General features: G+C 40.6%; 1 protein-coding gene across 6 annotated transcripts in view; it reads left to right on the forward strand.

Moving 5' to 3' along the window:
* fbxl4 (F-box and leucine-rich repeat protein 4) overlaps positions 1 to 19,138 on the forward strand; it is a 134,413-nt gene that overhangs the window by 88,543 nt on the left and 26,732 nt on the right. For 3 of the 6 annotated variants that reach the window (XM_059645349.1, XM_048530815.2, XM_059645350.1), the window contains 2 exons: positions 4,740 to 5,052; positions 14,512 to 18,763. In XM_059645349.1, coding sequence (XP_059501332.1) covers positions 4,740 to 5,052; positions 14,512 to 14,675 — 477 coding nt within the window. In that variant the 3' untranslated portion in view covers positions 14,676 to 18,763. Of the gene's footprint in view, positions 1 to 4,739; positions 5,053 to 14,511; positions 18,764 to 19,138 lie in introns of those variants that run through there. The other 3 variants (XM_048530819.2, XM_048530817.2, XM_048530816.1) reach the window with 3 other exon arrangements.

The raw sequence follows: 19,138 nt of genomic DNA on the forward strand, positions 1-19,138 counted from the left end.
GTGTGGTGCAGTGGGGGGAGGGGACGAACTGGGCTGGTTTAGGGATACAGTAGGGGAAGGGGAGACTTTGAAACTGGTGAAGTCCACATTGATACCATTAGGCTGCAGGGTTCCCAGGCGGAATATGAGTTGCTGTTCCTGCAACCTTCGGGTGGCGTCATTGTGGCAGTGCAGGAGGCCCATGATGGACATGTCATCTAGAGAATGGGAGGGGGAGTGGAAATGGTTTGCGACTGGGAGGTGCAGTTGTTTGTTGCGAACTGAGCGGAGGTGTTCTGCAAAGTGGTCCCCAAGCCTCCGCTTGGTTTCCCCAATGTAGAGGAAGCCGCACCGGGTACAGTGGATGCAGTATACCACATTGGCAGATGTGCAGGTGAACCTCTGGTTGATGTGGAATGTCATCTTGGGGCCTGGGATGGGGGTGAGGGAGGAGGTGTGGGGACAAGTGTAGCATTTCCTGCGGTTGCAGGGGAAGGTGCCGGGTGTGGTGGGGTTGGAGGGCAGTGTGGAGCGAACAAGGGAGTCACGGAGAGAGTGGTCTCTCCGGAAAGCAGACAGGGGAGGGGATGGAAAAATGTCTTGGGTGGTGGGGTCGGATTGTAAATGGCGGAAGTGTCGGAGGATAATGCGTTGTATCCGGAGGTTGGTAGGGTGGTGTGTGAGAACGAGGGGGATCCTCTTGGGGCGGTTGTGGCAGGGGCGGGGTGTGAGGGATGTGTTGTGGGAAATACGGGAGACGCGGTCAAGGGTGTTCTCGATCATTGTGGGGGGAAAGTTGCGGTCCTTAAAGAACTTGGACATCTGGGATGTGCGGGAGTGGAATGTCTTATCGTGGGAGCAGATGCGGCGGAGGCAGAGGAATTGGGAATAGGGGATGGAATTTTTGCAGGAGGGTGGGTGGGAGGAGGTGTATTCTAGGTAGCTGTGGGAGTCGGTGGGCTTGAAATGGACATCAGTTACAAGCTGGTTGCCTGAGATGGAGACTGAGAGGTCCAGGAAGGTGAGGGATGTGCTGGAGATGGCCCAGGTGAACTGAAGGTTGGGGTGGAAGGTGTTGGTGAAGTGGATGAACTGTTCGAGCTCCTCTGGGGAGCAAGAGGCAGCGCCGATACAGTCATCGATGTACCGGAGGAAGAGGTGGGGTTTGGGGCCTGTGTAGGTGCGGAAGAGGGACTGTTCCACGTAACCTACAAAGAGGCAGGCATAGCTGGGGCCCATGCGGGTGCCCATGGCCACCCCCTTAGTCTGCAGGAAGTGGGAGGAGTCAAAAGAGAAGTTGTTGAGTGTGAGGACGAGTTCAACTAGGCGGATGAGAGTGTCGGTGGAGGGGGACTGGTCGGGCCTGCGGGACAGGAAGAAGCGGAGGGCCTTGAGGCCATCTCCATGCGGAATGCAGGTGTACAGGGACTGGACGTCCATGGTGAATATGAGGTGTTGGGGGCCAGGGAATTGGAAGTCCTGGAGGAGGTGGAGGGCGTGGGTGGTGTCACGGACGTAGGTGGGGAGTTCCTGGACCAAAGGGGAGACGGCTTAACCGCCTCAACCTCTCCACCCCTCTCACCCACTCCAACCTCTCCCCTGCAGAACGGGCAGCCCTCCGCTCCCTCCGCTCCAACCCCAACCTCACCATCAAACCCACAGACAAGGGTGGCGCAGTGGTAGTATGGCGCACTGACCTCTACATCGCCGAGGCCAGACGCCAACTCTCCGACACCACCTCCTACCGCCTCCTCGATCATGACCCCGCACCCGAGCACCAAACCATCATCTCCAACACCATTCACGACCTCATCACCTCAGGGGACCTCCCACCCACAGCCTCCAACCTCATTGTTCCCCAACCCCGCACGGCCCGTTTCTATCTCCTTCCCAAAATCCACAAACCTGCCTGCCCTGGTCGACCCATCGTCTCAGCCTGCTCCTGCCCCACCGAACTCATCTCCACCTATCTGGACTCCATTTTCTCCCCTTTGGTCCAGGAACTCCCCACCTACGTCCGTGACACCACCCACGCCCTCCACCTCCTCCAGGACTTCCAATTCCCTGGCCCCCAACACCTCATATTCACCATGGACGTCCAGTCCCTGTACACCTGCATTCCGCATGGAGATGGCCTCAAGGCCCTCCGCTTCTTCCTGTCCCGCAGGCCCGACCAGTCCCCCTCCACCGACACTCTCATCCGCCTAGCTGAACTCGTCCTCACACTCAACAACTTCTCTTTTGACTCCTCCCACTTCCTACAGACTAAGGGGGTGGCCATGGGCACCCGCATGGGCCCCAGCTATGCCTGCCTCTTTGTAGGTTACGTGGAACAGTCCCTCTTCCGCACCTACACAGGCCCCAAAACCCACCTCTTCCTCCGGTACATCGATGACTGTATCGGCGCCGCCTCTTGCTCCCCAGAGGAGCTCGAACAGTTCATCCACTTCACCAACACCTTCCACCCCAACCTTCAGTTCACCTGGGCTATCTCCAGCACATCCCTCACCTTCCTGGACCTCTCAGTCTCCATCTCGGGCAACCAGCTTGTAACTGATGTCCATTTCAAGCCCACCGACTCCCACAGCTACCTAGAATACACCTCCTCCCACCCACCCTCCTGCAAAAATTCCATCCCCTATTCCCAATTCCTCTGCCTCCGCCGCATCTGCTCCCACGATAAGACATTCCACTCCCGCACATCCCAGATGTCCAAGTTCTTTAAGGACCGCAACTTTCCCCCCACAGTGATCGAGAACGCCCTTGACCGCGTCTCCCGTATTTCCCGCAACACATCCCTCACACCCCGCCCCCGCCACAATCGCCCCAAGAGGATCCCCCTCGTTCTCACACACCACCCTACCAACCTCCGGATACAACGCATTATCCTCCGACACTTCCGCCATTTACAATCCGACCCCACCACCCAAGACATTTTTCCATCCCCTCCCCTGTCTGCTTTCCGGAGAGACCACTCTCTCCGTGACTCCCTTGTTCGCTCCACACTGCCCTCCAACCCCACCACACCCGGCACCTTCCCCTGCAACCGCAGGAAATGCTACACTTGTCCCCACACCTCCTCCCTCACCCCCATCCCAGGCCCCAAGATGACATTCCACATTAAGCAGAGGTTCACCTGCACATCTGCCAATGTGGTATACTGCATCCACTGTACCCGGTGCGGCTTCCTCTACATTGGGGAAACCAAGCGGAGGCTTGGGGACCACTTTGCAGAACACCTCCGCTCAGTTCGCAACAAACAACTGCACCTCCCAGTCGCAAACCATTTCCACTCCCCCTCCCATTCTCTAGATGACATGTCCATCATGGGCCTCCTGCACTGCCACAATGATGCCACCCAAAGGTTGCAGGAACAGCAACTCATATTCCGCCTGGGAACCCTGCAGCCATATGGTATCAATGTGGACTTCACCAGTTTCAAAATCTCCCCTTCCCCTACTGTATCCCTAAACCAGCCCAGTTCGTCCCCTCCCCCCACTGCACCACACAACCAGCCCAGCTCTTCCCCCCTACCCACTGCATCCCAAAACCAGTCCAACCTGTCTCTGCCTCCCTAACCGGTTCTTCCTCTCACCCATCCCTTCCTCCCACCCCAAGCCGCACCCCCAGCTATCTACTAACCTCATCCCACCTCCTTGGCCTGTCCGTCTTCCCTGGACTGACCTATCCCCTCCCTACCTCCCCACCTACACTCTCTCCACCTATCTTCTTTACTCTCCATCTTGGGTCCGCCTCCCCCTCTCTCCCTATTTATTCCAGTTCCCTCTCCCCATCCCCCTCTCTGATGAAGGGTCTAGGCCCGAAACGTCAGCTTTTATGCTCTGTTAATGACACTGGCGAAAGAGTCAGGAACAGTTCTGTTCTTTTTAATGGCCAGCACCTTTGGATCTGCCTGGGCCTGATACAGTGCTGCTGCTGACCCCAAGGGAATGGTCAACTGGGGAAGCCTGCAGCAGATCTGAATTAGTGGGTCTCACTGAGCTAAGCCAAATAGAAGTACTTTAATTACAATAAATATGGAAATTTGTATTCCTTTCTTTCATTTCTTAGATCATGAAGTCACAGGGGAAAAGTTGTGGCTGGGGGGAGTTAAGAATTGCCAGTTATTTTCAAAAACATTAACACAAACATTTGAATGGTCAGTCGCTGAGGTACCTTCTTTTGTTGCATCTTTGTTACAATGTTGGAAGTTGGTTTGTGTTTATCATGTTGAATGATGCAGTTAGAATTGAAGTTCAGCTTTCATGAAATGTAATATTAATGAGGTAACTGGATATATTTCTTAAAGGTTTGCAATTTGTTTGTTTCCATTTGAAAGTCTGCTCAACAGTACACATTCCGTCTCCCCGGAAAGAGTATTTGTCTGGTAGTCTTCTAAATGTCCCTTTCATCATTTTCCTATCTTCCTGACTATGATGTATACCATTGGCATCTGAGCAACTAATTGGTGGAATAAACTGTCACGCATGGTACAAATTTAGTTGGTCTAAATAAACTGTCGCTGAGAAGGTATATTCTCAATAAGTTAAAAACTCATTTGACAAAACAATTTTTTTACGTAGTAAGAGTCGGATGTATTCAATTACTTAGCCAGTCTACTCCTGAGGGAAATTTCCTAACTGTTTTTTAATAAAAAATGTTTTTTTCCCCCCTGTCGGAACATAATTCCTAAAGACCATGAAGGTAGTTGCCTGCATGAGATTTGGATTACTTTTAATTGTTGACCTTTTGATGTCCAGGTTGATGACTATGACGTTGTGGCTAGCGTGATTGGTGCCAAGTGTAAAAAGCTACGATCCCTAGATCTGTGGAGATGTAAAAATATCACAGAAAATGGTATTGCTGCTATTGTATCAGGCTGCCAACTCCTGGAAGAACTGGACCTCGGATGGTGCCCAACGTTACAAAGTAGCACAGGATGCTTCATAAAGCTTGCTCGCAAACTACCCAACTTGCGCAAGATCTTTTTGACAGCCAATAGATCTGTTTGTGACACAGATATTGAGGAGCTGGCTGAAAATTGCCCTCGTCTGTTCCATGTGGATATATTAGGTAAGAAAATGGTTTAATAGAATGAGACTTATGAATATACTTTACAAGTTTCATTTGAGTGTAATGCAAAAAAAGTTGATTTCAAAGTATTTTCAAGATATGTCTTCTTTAGCAATCCTTTGCTTCACGTTCCTTGGTCACACCCATTGAATTTTTCAGTAAATATGCTTCATTTATGTACTAGGCTCAACGTCAATAGGTGTACTCCAGCACGGAAACTAGGCACCATGATAAACATTTATACTGTGAACAGGTTTCCAGGAAAAGCTGAGATTTCAACATTGGAAAGAAAGTTTGTTTTTCTAATATAACTTCCAGCCTATTTTTATGTTTTCTGAATTAGGAAACAAGGAATTCATTAAGTCTGATCTTATACCTAATCTCTGTACAATAAAATTAAGCTGGTTTGTATTCTTTGCAGTTTGTGACATTTTGAATCGTGCTTAGAGACTACAATGTTATTTTAAAGTATTGCAGTTCATGGTTATAATCCTCTTCTCCTCCATTCCTAATATACTGAAGGAAATACCCTTATTAATTAAATGAATGTTATCAGTAAAACTGATAATCCCCTGCCTCCAAGCACCCTAAGCAACAGCTGTGTGCCACTTGGGCGGGTTGGATACTGATGATAGTCTGACTAACCTTTGTTTCTTGTTAACTTAAAGCTTGTGAAGTGCACAGCGTCATAGTTCCACCAAATGAGAAAAATGAGGCATGTTCAAGGATGTTGCATTCTAGAAAACTGCTTCTGTCTAAAAAGGATTCAGGAAAACACAAAGATGTAAAAGATCAAACTGTTTTGTCTGCTAACTTCTTGACATGTGCCATTGTCTGTAAAAAGCTTTATTGCACTTCACTGAAGCCAGTTCAGTAGCAAGATATACTTGCTACTCCTTGCCTTGCCTTTAATAATTTGAAGGAACAATTCATGAAAAGGTACCCCGTTCCTCTGGGATTGAATTTAACTTAGTCATCAGTATAAAGAAAACAAGCAAAATCAATCCAGAGCCAAGAATAACGTAGACCCAGTCCAACACTTGCACCTCCATGTCATGGCTACCATCGATATCACAAACGGGGGCATGGCTCAAAGTGATTGTGATCTCCAAGAAGACTGTGCATATCAAGTCAGAGCCAAGAATAAAACTGAGTTATTTTTAGAATTTCATTCTGTAGCCCACAGAAACAAGTACTGAATTGACTGTAGATGAATAAATTTTAGACAATGTGGAGGTGTGTCGGAGAACTTAAGCACATATCTAAGTTAGATCAATGTTGTCCAGTATGTTAAATGAGGCTATTTGTGAATCCAGATGCCACTAAGTGTATTTCTGATCATTAAATGAAAAAGATAACAGACTTCTTCCTTGAGCTTGCAATCCTGATAACTGAATTCCCATAAAGTGAATGTATGTAGTGGAATGTTTTTGTGCATTTGTTAGTAACATGATATCTGAAAAGCAGAGCATGCAAATGTTTTATTCTTGATGCACCTTTGGTTACCTTCTAACATGGTGCACAGTATGGATTAAAAATATGAGAACTCAGCAGAATAGAAGTAGCAACAATATTATACAGACAAGAGTGCTATCATCGTCATCATCAATTGGAATAGCACTTAAGGCCGCTAGAAGAAAGCAAGCCCAGCCATAATGAGCAGCTCTAATGGAGCCCTTTAAGGTGAAGGGAAAGCAACATCCAAGCATATTCTGGATAATGTTCAAGGAATGGGGAATAGGGTTTCTTGTAGGTATCATGTCATGAGAATCAACACTCTTAGTAATCGCTTTGATTGAGACGTAAAATGCCAGTTGCAGAAATTAGACGAAGATCTATTAGCTGCACTAATATGTTGTGGTAAAGACCAACATTTCAGCCTGTTATTTTGACAATTTCTGTGCACTTTAATGATTTGTGGACACCTACGTTGAAATCCCTTTGCTTTTTTCACAAATCGGCATGCTCATTTAACAAGTCTGCCATTCTCTATTGTCCATTGTCATTTTGCCTGCATCCATTTTTTTTCAAAATTCATCTTTACCATTTCTCTTTCTTATAAAGCCTTTGAAGTGTCCTTTTATTTTCCATATTCCCACTACTGTTCCTTGTATTATTTTCTTTGTGTTTTTTTGCTTTTTACAGGTCTCCTAATTTGCTGGATTTTCCAGGTTGTATTTGTGTGAACCTTTTCTTGAAGCTTGACATTTTTTTGTTTTTCATTTTTCTTTCAATTGGCTCCTTAACTGTACAGATGGCCCACATTGTAATTTAGGGAATGTATCAGTTATATGTTGTACAAGATATTTCTGTGAAACTTTCCACTTCTTGTCTCTAAGTTTATCGATGAAAGCTTCAGCCCTGCTTGCTGCACTTAATTTATTTTCCATCTGTCCCAAGATTATTTTCTTAAATTTAAACCTTTGGTTTGTAGCTTTCCCTCCAAAGCCATTTATGCAATTTAATCATGTTTTGATCACTCTTTGCAAGCTTCTTCTTCATTGCTACCTTTTAAATATTCACGAAATCCTGTATTACTCATTACTGTGTTCGTTCTAAACATATTCCAGAAGTTTGAATCGAACAACTTCTAGAAGTTCATTGCACTTACTGCTTCAAATGTTCTGATTCTCCAAGTTTATGCAAATCAAAATCTCCAATGATTACCATGCAGTTTTTAATATGCAGTACCTAGATCCAGAAATATCTATATATTCTGGAGGGATTTAATAGAATGGATGTAGAAATGTTTCCACAAATAGGCAAATCAAATCCTTAGACCGTAAGATAGTTATCAATAAATCTCTTTGGCAATTCAGGAGACTTGCCCTAATAATATTAGAAATGAAGAACTTGCTGCTACAAAAAGCAGTTAATGCAAATACTATGTATACATTTGAGCATAAGTGCATGATGACCAGAGAGATTAAAGCATATGTTAGTCGAGTTAAAGGAGGAAATATGGGGACAGGTCATGTGGAGCATTGTGGATTGTGAATGTATACAGGAACAGGCATAGTTCGTTAAGCTCCTTGAGCCTGTTCTGCCACTCAGTAACATCATGGCTGAACTGTAATCTAAATCTGAGCTGGATTTGGAAGGAAAATTGATTGGAAGCTGACTCACATCTTGCAAGCATGCCCTGCAGCGATAGCATGCTGTTGGTGGCCAAGAGTGGTTGAGTGTGAGACTCCTGCCATTTGGCACAAGTAGGTCCTGTGATTGAGAGCTACAGGTCAGTCTAACTGGCCAAAAACTCCATAACTCTGAGAATTCAATGGTGGGCAGAAGTTGCAAGGAGACTGTAGAAAGCTGAGTGCTGGGATGTAGTGCAGAAGAGATCCTGGAGCCCAGAGCAAGGAGGAAGGCTGGATGGGAAGGTAGTGGGCTAGCCACCTGCTCTATTATACGTACCTCCTACTGAAAACATTCATCACCCCATCCATGCTTGTACTTAATATTGCTTTAATATCTTCAATGAACAAAAAAAAACTACCTGTTTTAAAATTAACAAATCACTGGGCATCAGCTGCTATTTATGAAAATTTCCCAACTTCACAGAATCACAAAAGAGTTACAACACAGGGACCAAGCAGCCCATTGAGTCAATAATGGCCCTCCAGTTGAGCTTCATAACTTTGTTCCATTCTCCTGCCTTTAGCCATATGGTTGCCTACTTCTTCCAATTTAAGCATCATCCAATACCCTCTTGAATGCCTCAATTGCCTGCGCTTCCACCACACTTCTGAGCAGTGCATTCTACCACTTGTTGTGTGGAACTGTTTTGTTTTCTCACATCACGTTTACTTCCTTTGCTTCTGTGCACACTGATTCCTGATTCTTTTTCTAGTGGGAACAGTTTTTTTCCAATCTACTCTATCCAGTCCCCTCACAATTTTGAAAACTTTTCTATGATTTCCTGCTGGCTTTTCATTTCCAAGCAGAACAGTCCCAACTTTTCCAATTTATTTTAATAGCAGTCCCAGCAGTGTGTACCATTAACAAAATGTAATGCAAACATTCTCCAAAGGAACTTCCCAACCCACGACCACTGTCATCTAGAATAAACAAAGGGAGCAAATACTTGGAGACATGGCACAGCAAATACATGACACAGCAAAGGGAACTAGGAATGGGCAACAAAAGCTATCTGAGTCAACAAAGCTGAATTCCCATGCAGGAAGAGATTCAAAGCTGCCTTGAATATCATGTACTTTAAAACTGCACTATTTTGTTCTTCCAATTGTTCAGCACTTATTTGACATAGTTCAGATTTTTTACAGTGATGACCTGATCTTGAGATTTTCTCAATCAGCAAAATTCCTTTAATAATTTCTGAACTATTTCTTGTTAATATATTTGACATGTATTTAATTTCTTCAGAGTTAGTCAACAAGACTTCCAAGAATCTAAATTAATAGATGGTTATAAAATGTAATGATTTGTGTTTGCAACAACACACTTTGTTTCATTTCAGTTTTGATCCATTTTACTTGAAAGGCCCCGTACATTACGTCTGTAAATTTGTTAGTAGCAAGGTTTGTTCAGTTTACTTGTCCCTGTTCATATTGATCACATATGAGATTAGTGTATGTGGAGGAGAAAGAAATTTGTTTTGGAAGACCCTATATTCCATCTGTTTTCTCATTGTGTTTTAGTGAGAGTTTAATGCAGCACTTATTTCGGTTGGTAAAATAAGGACAGATTACAATTCTGTCTTAAGAAAGCTTAAACTGTAAGCTAAGTTAGTTGGAAATAATTTGAATTGCTTGACCACACACCTTTCAAAATTGTAAAAAGTTTGTGCAAGTTTAATTATGTTTATCATTTTCAACCAAGAAAGGCTTTTACAAATATTTCACATGAACAACAAAAGTCTGTAGTTTTAGTATTTAATTCTTTCAATACCTCTGTGGCAAAAGAAGGAATCCTGGCAAAGATTTCAAGAAACCATCAGAGGCAATGGATAAATAAAAATACGAGCATTGCGACAATTTGTTCACATAGGCTGCTATGAAGTTGCTTTCTACAATGACATTTATGAGGAATGCTGCATAGGTCATGCAGGTAGTGGCCAGGGTGCTGTCTTCCTCTGGAAAATTGACGTGGTACAGATAGCGCTGCTTTCAGGTGTTAATATTTGAATAATTCTTTTAGCCTTCTAACTTCTTATATTGCTGTAAATCGAATGTTTTTTAACAAATTTTTCAAGTGTTTTGCTCATTTTACAAATTCAAAGATTGTTATTTAAATCAAGGTGTAAGAGCAATTATTTTTAAATTTCAAACTTTACATAATTTCATGAAACTGCTAAATTAAAACAATTACATAGTTTGAAAAGTTATAAAGTAAATCATTTGGAAACATTGCATTTTGTATGTGTTTACCAACATCTTCATCTTGTGCACTATCTTGTCAGTAATCTAAATGCAAGATTCTACTCAACACATATTGATGCTGTATCCAAAGACAAGTACATATTTCATAGTAGAGCAACTGTAAGGTTATTTGTGATGGGCTGATGTAGTTTTTCCATTCCTTATTTGTGATTCCACAGCCTTTGCTTAGATTACTGTATTTATCATGCTAAGACTCTGTTTTTCATTGGGGAGAAACATCTGTACTTTTTCATGTTATGGTATTGAATTTTTCATTTGTGCATTTTAGAAGACATTAATCAAAAGTCATTAAGTTTACGAAACATTTCTTCACAGAAACTTCTTCATTTGAAATTCTCCCCTGAAAGTAAAAGTCATTTTTCAATTAATTTCAAAGGCTATCCCCCATCCCTTTCTCTTCTGTCTTCTTTCTCTCCTCTCTGTGGCATCACTTTCTGAAAAGATTTGTAGCGTTGTCAGAGGCTTGTGATTGATACAACATCTAACCTTTCCCCTACAATTTTTTTGGACTCTTAAAGCTAATCATGTACACTATTTCCACAGTTACTTTGTCTAATTTTTCCCAACTTTACTTGAGATCTCTATTGTGGCTCTGGGTTCTTATTTTTCTTAGTAAACCTCACTCCTTTATATTCCTCTTAAACAATAACCGGAGCACTCAAGCATTACCGAAATTGTCAAACAGTGTCATGTATCAATAAAATGGAAACCAAGGAAAAAAAATCCAACTTGGCATCATTTTACTTCAGATATCCTTACCTAATTACTTTTTCTGATTATTAGTGTGGTATTTCTTCCATCTTTGCAGTTTAAAATTACTTATTTTACAAAGAAACTACTATAAAACTACATCTTGTAAATTTTGCATTGAAAATATTTCTTAGGTAACTAGACCAATGGTCAGAGAAGATGCCCCTACAGTTTCCCAACATGCCACTTTAATAAAGTCTCTTAGAGATTCTTTATTAAATTTGACATTGGAAAGAAATGTCGTTTTTCAGGGATATGCAGTCAGAACATTCTCAAAACTCATGTAGTGTTAAGCTCCTGTGTAATTCTAAGTAGATGCATATTTCATCCGAATCAATGCGCTTTGGTAGTGCTAGAATTACAATTCAAATTAGGTTTAATGTCACATTTACTCACATTATTACAGTGAAAAGTTTACAAGTTGCCACTTACAGCACCATCTTAGGTACATGGACAGGAGGTAAGAAGGATTTAAAAAAAACATGAAAACAGGAAAAGAAATGGACAGAGCAGATGAGCTCTGGCTGAGGACTCCCACTCTGCCACCATCATGTTAGCAAGGAATCTTACTGGTTTACTTGTCCAGACCTAGGAAAGTGAAGACTGGCATTGCCTTTGTACCTGAATGCCAAGCAGAAGTTGTTCTGCAAAAGGACGACTGGGCCTGTGTTTTTGTGTCTTCATAATCAACCAGTGGTAGCACCTAGTGTTATGGTTTATGTGAACTGAGCGTAACTATTGTGGAACATGTCAGTTGTAAATGTGTGGCCTAGTGAGAAAAGCAACTGCCTTTGCCATGCTGAGTTTTCAAATCTTAGAATTCTGGATCCATTCTTTGTCTGTTCTCAATCAGTTGATCTTCGGTGGTGTACATACGTCCTCAGTGGCTCTGGGCTAAAACAAGAGCAAGTTAACATTGTTCCTGGTCCTCGTCACTATCTAGTAACTCCTGGTAGAAAACATGTATGCTGATCGGGCTTGACCGGTGATTTAACCATGAAGTGAAGCCACTTGAGCAACATCCCCAAAAAGCTTCTGGCACCAGTGGAACCAGATAGCAACAAGAGAAAAGAGAAGAATAAGATAGATGAAGGGAAAATGTATTCACAAGGAAGCATCTATTCAGTTGGAAAGCTGAAAATAAGTGCTGCTGAATGATAGATTTGACAAGAATGTTTTTAAACTGAAATTTTTAAATTGAAAAAGATGTCATGTTGGCATTTTAGATATAGGTAGGTGCCATCCTGTCAGCAGCCATTATTAAGGTGTCACCGACTGCAATAACTAACAGTAGCACTGTGTTTTGAACTTACAATCAATAATAACTTTTAAAACAAAATGTTTGGGGCTGGGACACGTGCTCTGATTCTTTGGCTGGAAGCACTGAACGTTCTTAGTACGTGCAGTTCCCATGGATTCATTATTATCATTTCTCTCCTTCCTATCATCTGTTGCCGGCACTCAGTTTCACAGTGAAAGCCACGCTTCACTACCTCACCCGGTTCTTCGTGTGTGCATTCAGGTTGGGAATACTTGTGAACAACTTCATTGTGAGGAGAGTTATAACCAAGCCTGATTCTGTTCTTCCTTCATTGCCCACATTCTCCAGTGGAGATCTGGATAAGTATCTGGAGATCTGGATCAAGGCATGAAGCCAGATTGCAGTCCCCATCTGAAATCAATGTGTTTTATTCTTATTTTTCTATTTTAGTTGTAGTTTGCTCTTTTTTAACTTTCCATACTAATGAACATTACAGTCAGTTGTGTTCTATGTTTCTTTGCTTTTCTGCCTAGAATAAATCAACTGATATCTATGACATACTAAAAAGTTATATATGCATATGCTTGTTGTCAACTTTTATCACCTGACCCAGCGAAGTTGCTACTGTAAAATATCTACTGGGTTGGTGTCATAAGATTATAAACAGGTTGGTCAGGTTGTTCCCATGTAAATGTGCTGACTAGAATCTACAACTGAAATAGGAAAATAAGAAACGAATATATGGTTTTAAAATGGGGGCTGCAATCTGTCTTCATGCCTTGATGCAATTTGTCTGCTGCCCCAAGCCAACTTTACCTGAAGGTTATATCGTTTTCTTGCCTACTGTATTTTCATCTTGCACTCATCAGAACAATTTTCAAGGCTGCCAATTTAAGTGGGAAACCAACATTTATATTGTATGACAGGAGAATGCTGATTGGTTGACAAATGGGCCGTGATTGGTAGATGCATCGCGAAGGATAATGCACCAGCTGATAATTGAAATGGAAGTCAAATGAGCTCACTTTCCTCAGTGTCCACATTTTGAAATTGGCCAGCGGTTTCGCTACATCTTGGCATTCCTATAGTTTTTCCTATATGATTGGCAAGACTAAAAGCTTCAAAAAATGTGTATTATTTCTGTAATATTGAAGGAAGTACATTGTTGCAGATTTTATTTCCTGACTGACCTTTTTTTGCACGACAAGTAATTCAAGAATATTTAAAATGTACAGGACATTGGTTAGATCAGTTTTAGAATACTGCATTCAGTTCTGGTTTTCCCTGCTACAGGAAGAATGTTGTAAAACTTGAAAGCATTCAGAAAAAATTTGCAAAGTTGTTGCCATGGTTGGAGAGTTTGAGCTATAAGGAGAGGCTAAATAGGCTGGGGCCTATTTTCCTTGTCATGTCAGATGCTGAGGGGTGACCTTATGGAAGTGTATAAAATCATGAGGGGCATAGATAGAGTGAATAGCCAAGATCTTTTCCCCAGGGTAGCGAAGTTCAGAACTAGAGGTTTAAGGTAAGAGCAATAAGATTTAGAAGGGACTTATGGGGCAACTTTTTCACGCAGAGGATGGTACGTGTATGGAATGAACTGTTAGAGGAAGTGGTGGAGGCTGGTACAATTACAACATTTTAAAGGCATCTGAATAGGTATATGAATAGGAAGGGTTTAGAGGAATACGGGCCAAATGATCGCAAATGGGACTGAATTAATTTAGGTTATCTGGTCAGCATGGACAAGTTGGACCGAAGGTCTGGCAGCAACTGTGGAGGAGAAAACAGAGTTAATGTTTCGGGTCCAGTGATCCTTCCTCAGAACCTCTGGTCCCTTCCGCGGGTCACCGGACCCGAAACATTAACTGTGTTTTTTCCTCCACAAATGCAGCCAGACTTGCTGAGTTTTTCCAGCAACTTTGTTTTTGTTCCTGATTTACAGCATCCACAGTCTTCTGGTTTTTAAGTTGGACTGAAGGTCTGTTTCCATGATGCTCAACTCTATGACTCTATCTGACTTATTTTCTTTTCTTTATTTTCCTATAGGTACACGAATGGTGAGCCCTGGGGCCTTACGAAAGCTGCTTCAATTCTGTAAGGAGCTCTGTCTTCTAGATGTTTCTTTCTGTTCCCAGATTGATAGTCGGGTGGTTCAAGAGCTCTGTGCCAACTTCCCAAATGTGTCAATTAAGAAGAGTTACACCCAATGACCACCCTTACTGTTTCTCATTGCCCAAAATGATTAATCAGCTCTCTAGTCCTGTTTTGGTCTCTTGGGTTTAACCAAATGAATCCGAAGCTCAATTCTTACACCTTTTGGCACCATTCCCACATTACAGACCTTTGCCTGGGAAGGTGCCAAAAGGTGTAATTATTGTAATCATTCAGAGTTGATCTGGGCTCTTGCAAATAAATTAATGATAATGAGCTAAAGTAGAGGTTTACAAGGAGCCAAACATGTGTCTTTCTAATAAGTCAGTAAGTACATGACAGTAATGCAAAGTAAACAGATTATCCTTAACTGTGTTCCCATGATAAATTGCCTTTGTAAAGTGAGCAAAATCACAAAATAACTAAGGAGCCTTTTTTTTTCTCCCAAACATATATTTTTAAATGTGCAAGGTTATATAATTCTGTTTACAGAAGTTCATTTTAGTGGAATGGTGTAGAGCAGAATTGATATAAAGTTTGTTTAGACAGAAGAAGGTGCATTGCTTGGAAGCATGAATTGAGACTCTGTTTTGCATTTTGGTATTCACATTGTTGACAGAGCAGCGTATATCAAAGAGTCGTGTTCCTGCTACAAAACCTTCAGTGCATATTATTGTATTGATGGTGAGATATTTGATGTATCACCAGCTGTCCCTCAACTCGAGGATGATGTCTACTCAGGGTCATGAGTTTCTCCTATGGGTCTGCACGTGACCAAACTGGCTGGGTTTCAATGGATTTTTGGGCTTAGGAGACAGGACATCCAAGGAAGCAGTAAGATCCAGAGTGCAGGATTGACTTCAATTTGCTCCTTTCTCTGCAGGTTTCTGCCTTGTCAATAAAGCCTTGGAACTTGAAACCTGATGTGGCTTGATGGATAGGTTGCCTCCTTTCTTAGTGATTAGTAGCCTTCCCTGTCTTGTAGGTTCATGCTGCCACACTTCACTTAGAGTGTCTTCGAATATTTTTCTTTACCCTTCCTTGGAATGTGTATTTGAGCGTTGAATTGATGTGGTTAGACTTTTAACCTATTTTTGAAGGAAGAACTGGAATTTTGACATTTCTCTTGATGCTGGTGCAGTAATCCATGTGTCCCCGTACAAAAAAAAACATGTTATGAGATCGAATGTTGTTAGAAAATAAATTTATGCATGACATTTTTTCATTGCTAGTGCATCAAAATGATTAGGTTTAATGTACTTTATAATAATGCAGGAATGCACTATAAGGAGTTTGAGTTAAAGATATGATCTTAAAGCAAGCTGAAATGTACTTTTAGAAAACAATTAGCTTTTTAAAAAGTTTCTACTTTGATTTCCCACATTTCATTTTGGTTATTAGTAAAATATGATGTGCAGTAGATAAAAGTTCCTAGAACCTCATTGCTATATAAAACTGTAGCTTTTTTAGTACTTGTTAAAGTAAGGCTAAAATGAGCTTTACAAGAAAGGTTAAATCAGGAGCCATATACTATGGAATGTTGGGAATCTGAAATAAAAAAAGCAGAAAAGTGCTGAAATTACTTAGGAAAGTCGAGCATCATTTTGTGGAGAGAGAAACAGAGTTAGGTTTTAGATCAGTGATGAAAGGTCATTAAAAGAACTTTCTATTTCCACAGATACTGCTGGCTGCATTTTTGAAGCATGTGCTGTTTTTATTAAAGCTTAAATCAGGGATTTATTTATCATATTTGCATAAATGTATATTTGGTTTTAAGAAAAAACAGGATTTCATTAAATGTGTGCTTATTGCACAATAAATTAGGTAAACTTTAAATATTTTCTAATATATGTTTCGGTCAACTTTGTTCTCCTGTGTAAATTTTCATAGAATCCTCAAATTCAGGGATCTCTCTGATTGAAGAGAAAACAAAAATCCAATTTTAGATCAGTTCCTGATATCCTTTCTGTTTACAACTCCTGTTTTTTTTCAGGTAAGCTTCTTTTTGTCTGACGTCAGTTGTCACTGTGAATGGTAATATTGTTCCCTGAGTACTTAGTGTCTGAAAGTGCGCACACAAAGAAATTTAAGACTGTGATCAAGCAACAGCAGGTTTATGAAGAAATAAACTGAAATTGATTTCTGAGAAATTCAAAATAAAAGTTTATTGGTATTTAGATGACTCACCAAAGTCACGTTATAATGGCTTTAAAAGTAGTGATAAAAGTAAATGTTGGGATTTATATGGTATTTTTAAATTGCTTGACCTTAAACTCTCAGAGCAGGATTAAATACGTTAAAAAAGATATATATTGAACTGTGAAAAACTTTCCTTTCCTATTAATTAGTAAATATTTGTACATAATGCTAATGAGATATTGCCACCAAAATGAGTATAACTTACGTTAAAAATAATAGGAATGAAGAAAGGCAGAAGATCCATGCTTTGTTGCCAAAATGTTAAGTTTGTTGCGCATCTGTTTGTGCTAACCATTTAATAAGAATGAAGGATATGGATATTTAAACAAGAGTCTTTTGCATGCATTTTCTGTAATGTATGTTTCAAAATACTTTGTAAAATTATTTGAATGTTACACAACTTATTTTGGAAATCTGTTTTGTTTGGATAAAGTATTAGACTAAATCTGTTCTCCAAACCAAGGAGTACATATTTTTGACAGATAGGACTTTGCCAGACCTTCGTTTTGCATAACAAAAGTAAAAATATGTTTCTATGTTGAATTTGAAATAAATAATTAACATTAATTTAAATGCTTTATCAAAGTAATAAGTCCCTCCAACCCTTACTTGTAAAGTTTACAGTATGGAGCAGGCAGTGCAAAGAATCTATAATAACCAGGATACTGAGTTTAATCCTACAAATGTTCTAGCAGTTTACAACATTGAAATGAACAAGTTTTTTAATGTGTGGGTAGAAAGAGGTGTTATGTGCAACCTTGGAAATCGCTGCCACATTAAAGAAAGATATTGGAGTAAGCTCATTTTAAAGTTCACAGGTAAAAGTCTGTAAGAAAAGTCATTTTTAATTCTAGCATGAAATTATGTCTTGTAAAAAAAGTTACATTCATAGTTAGAAAATCATAATGCTGACCTTAAAGGTTGTCATTTATATTGTTTCCTTTGTCAAATGACACAGTAAACTACTCCAGAGTTGTCTCTTTGACTTGACATTTTTTTCATTTGTTCAGCTTTATATATGAACCAGGAAAGTAATTCACTACATGTGTAGTGTTTGTATTTTATGGTACCTGTTTATGTATAGCATTGGCCAATGAACTCTAGATCTGAAGACTGTAAATTGATAAATTTGCTTTTCCTAATTAACTGAAAGGAAGTAAATCTGTTGGGAATGTGGGTGATTGAAGGGATGTGGTCAGAGATGTCACCTAGACTGTTTGACATAGGCTTTTCATGTTCAGATTGCAAGGAAGAAGAAGCTGCAAAAGGATTAAAAATTAACAGGAGACTTAAAATGTATTGCAGAATTAGACACTTTAGGGTTTTATTTGTCAGAATTCCAAAACACTTCTCGTAGTTTGTGCACTTCCTTGTTAACACATCAGCGCAACGTTGTAACAAATAATGGAATTAAGACATTTTCTTCATGGTGTTGTAATCTAAGCCTTCACAAGGTGAGTGACACCCTGTAGGAAAATCAGTGTAACACATGTTAACAGGGCCGTAGGGTGCATTTCAACAGAAAACATGCCGTCTGTCCATCAAAACGTCCTGACCATCTGCTTTTGGTTGGACATGCCACAAAGTTACATGGTTGTTGGAAATCGTACAAAAGTTTTCTTATCCTCCCAGCTGGAGAAACAATTCGTAAAAGTGGAGAAAAAACAAAAAAGATAGGTTGTCACAAAAGCTGCATTTTCACCATTTCTAAAATTAAAGTGCAATGTTCTGTTGAATTTTAGTTTATGTTAGATTACACTAAATGAGTGAATACATTTTGCAGCAACGGATAATTGATTTTTTGACAGAATAACTCTTGCAGCATGTTAATAAATATGGTCACTTTTTGATGAATTTTATTTTTGACGGCCTGGTACAATGTAGAATCATCCCTATAATTTTTTGACATAAAAGATTGCTTGTGTTTGATGCTTTAAAAAGTAATTATTTTTATAAATATTTCTTGTGTTAATAAAATCTTTCAATACCATAATCTAATTGTGTGGGTGCTATTTATTATTCCAGGGGTGAAGCTTCACACTTCCCAACTCACTACTTTGCAGTAGTAATTACTAATTGTGACCTTGATTCTGAAGCTTCATGCTGCCCGATATTAAATGCAGTAAGTGTACCTCATCAAATGGAGGTATTTTGATCAAAAATGGCAAATAGATATTGGGAAAATAGTTACCAAGATTGTTTGTTTACTTCTGAATGAATGACGAAGGACCTATTCAGAAGTTGACAACAGCCATGATCGGAAGCTTTAAAGTAGGTTTAAAATTAAAGGCATACAATACTGCAGTTAATTCTCTGCTGTCAG

This window comes from Stegostoma tigrinum, chromosome 4, assembly GCF_030684315.1.
Source record: "Stegostoma tigrinum isolate sSteTig4 chromosome 4, sSteTig4.hap1, whole genome shotgun sequence".
Taxonomy (NCBI): domain Eukaryota; kingdom Metazoa; phylum Chordata; class Chondrichthyes; order Orectolobiformes; family Stegostomatidae; genus Stegostoma; species Stegostoma tigrinum.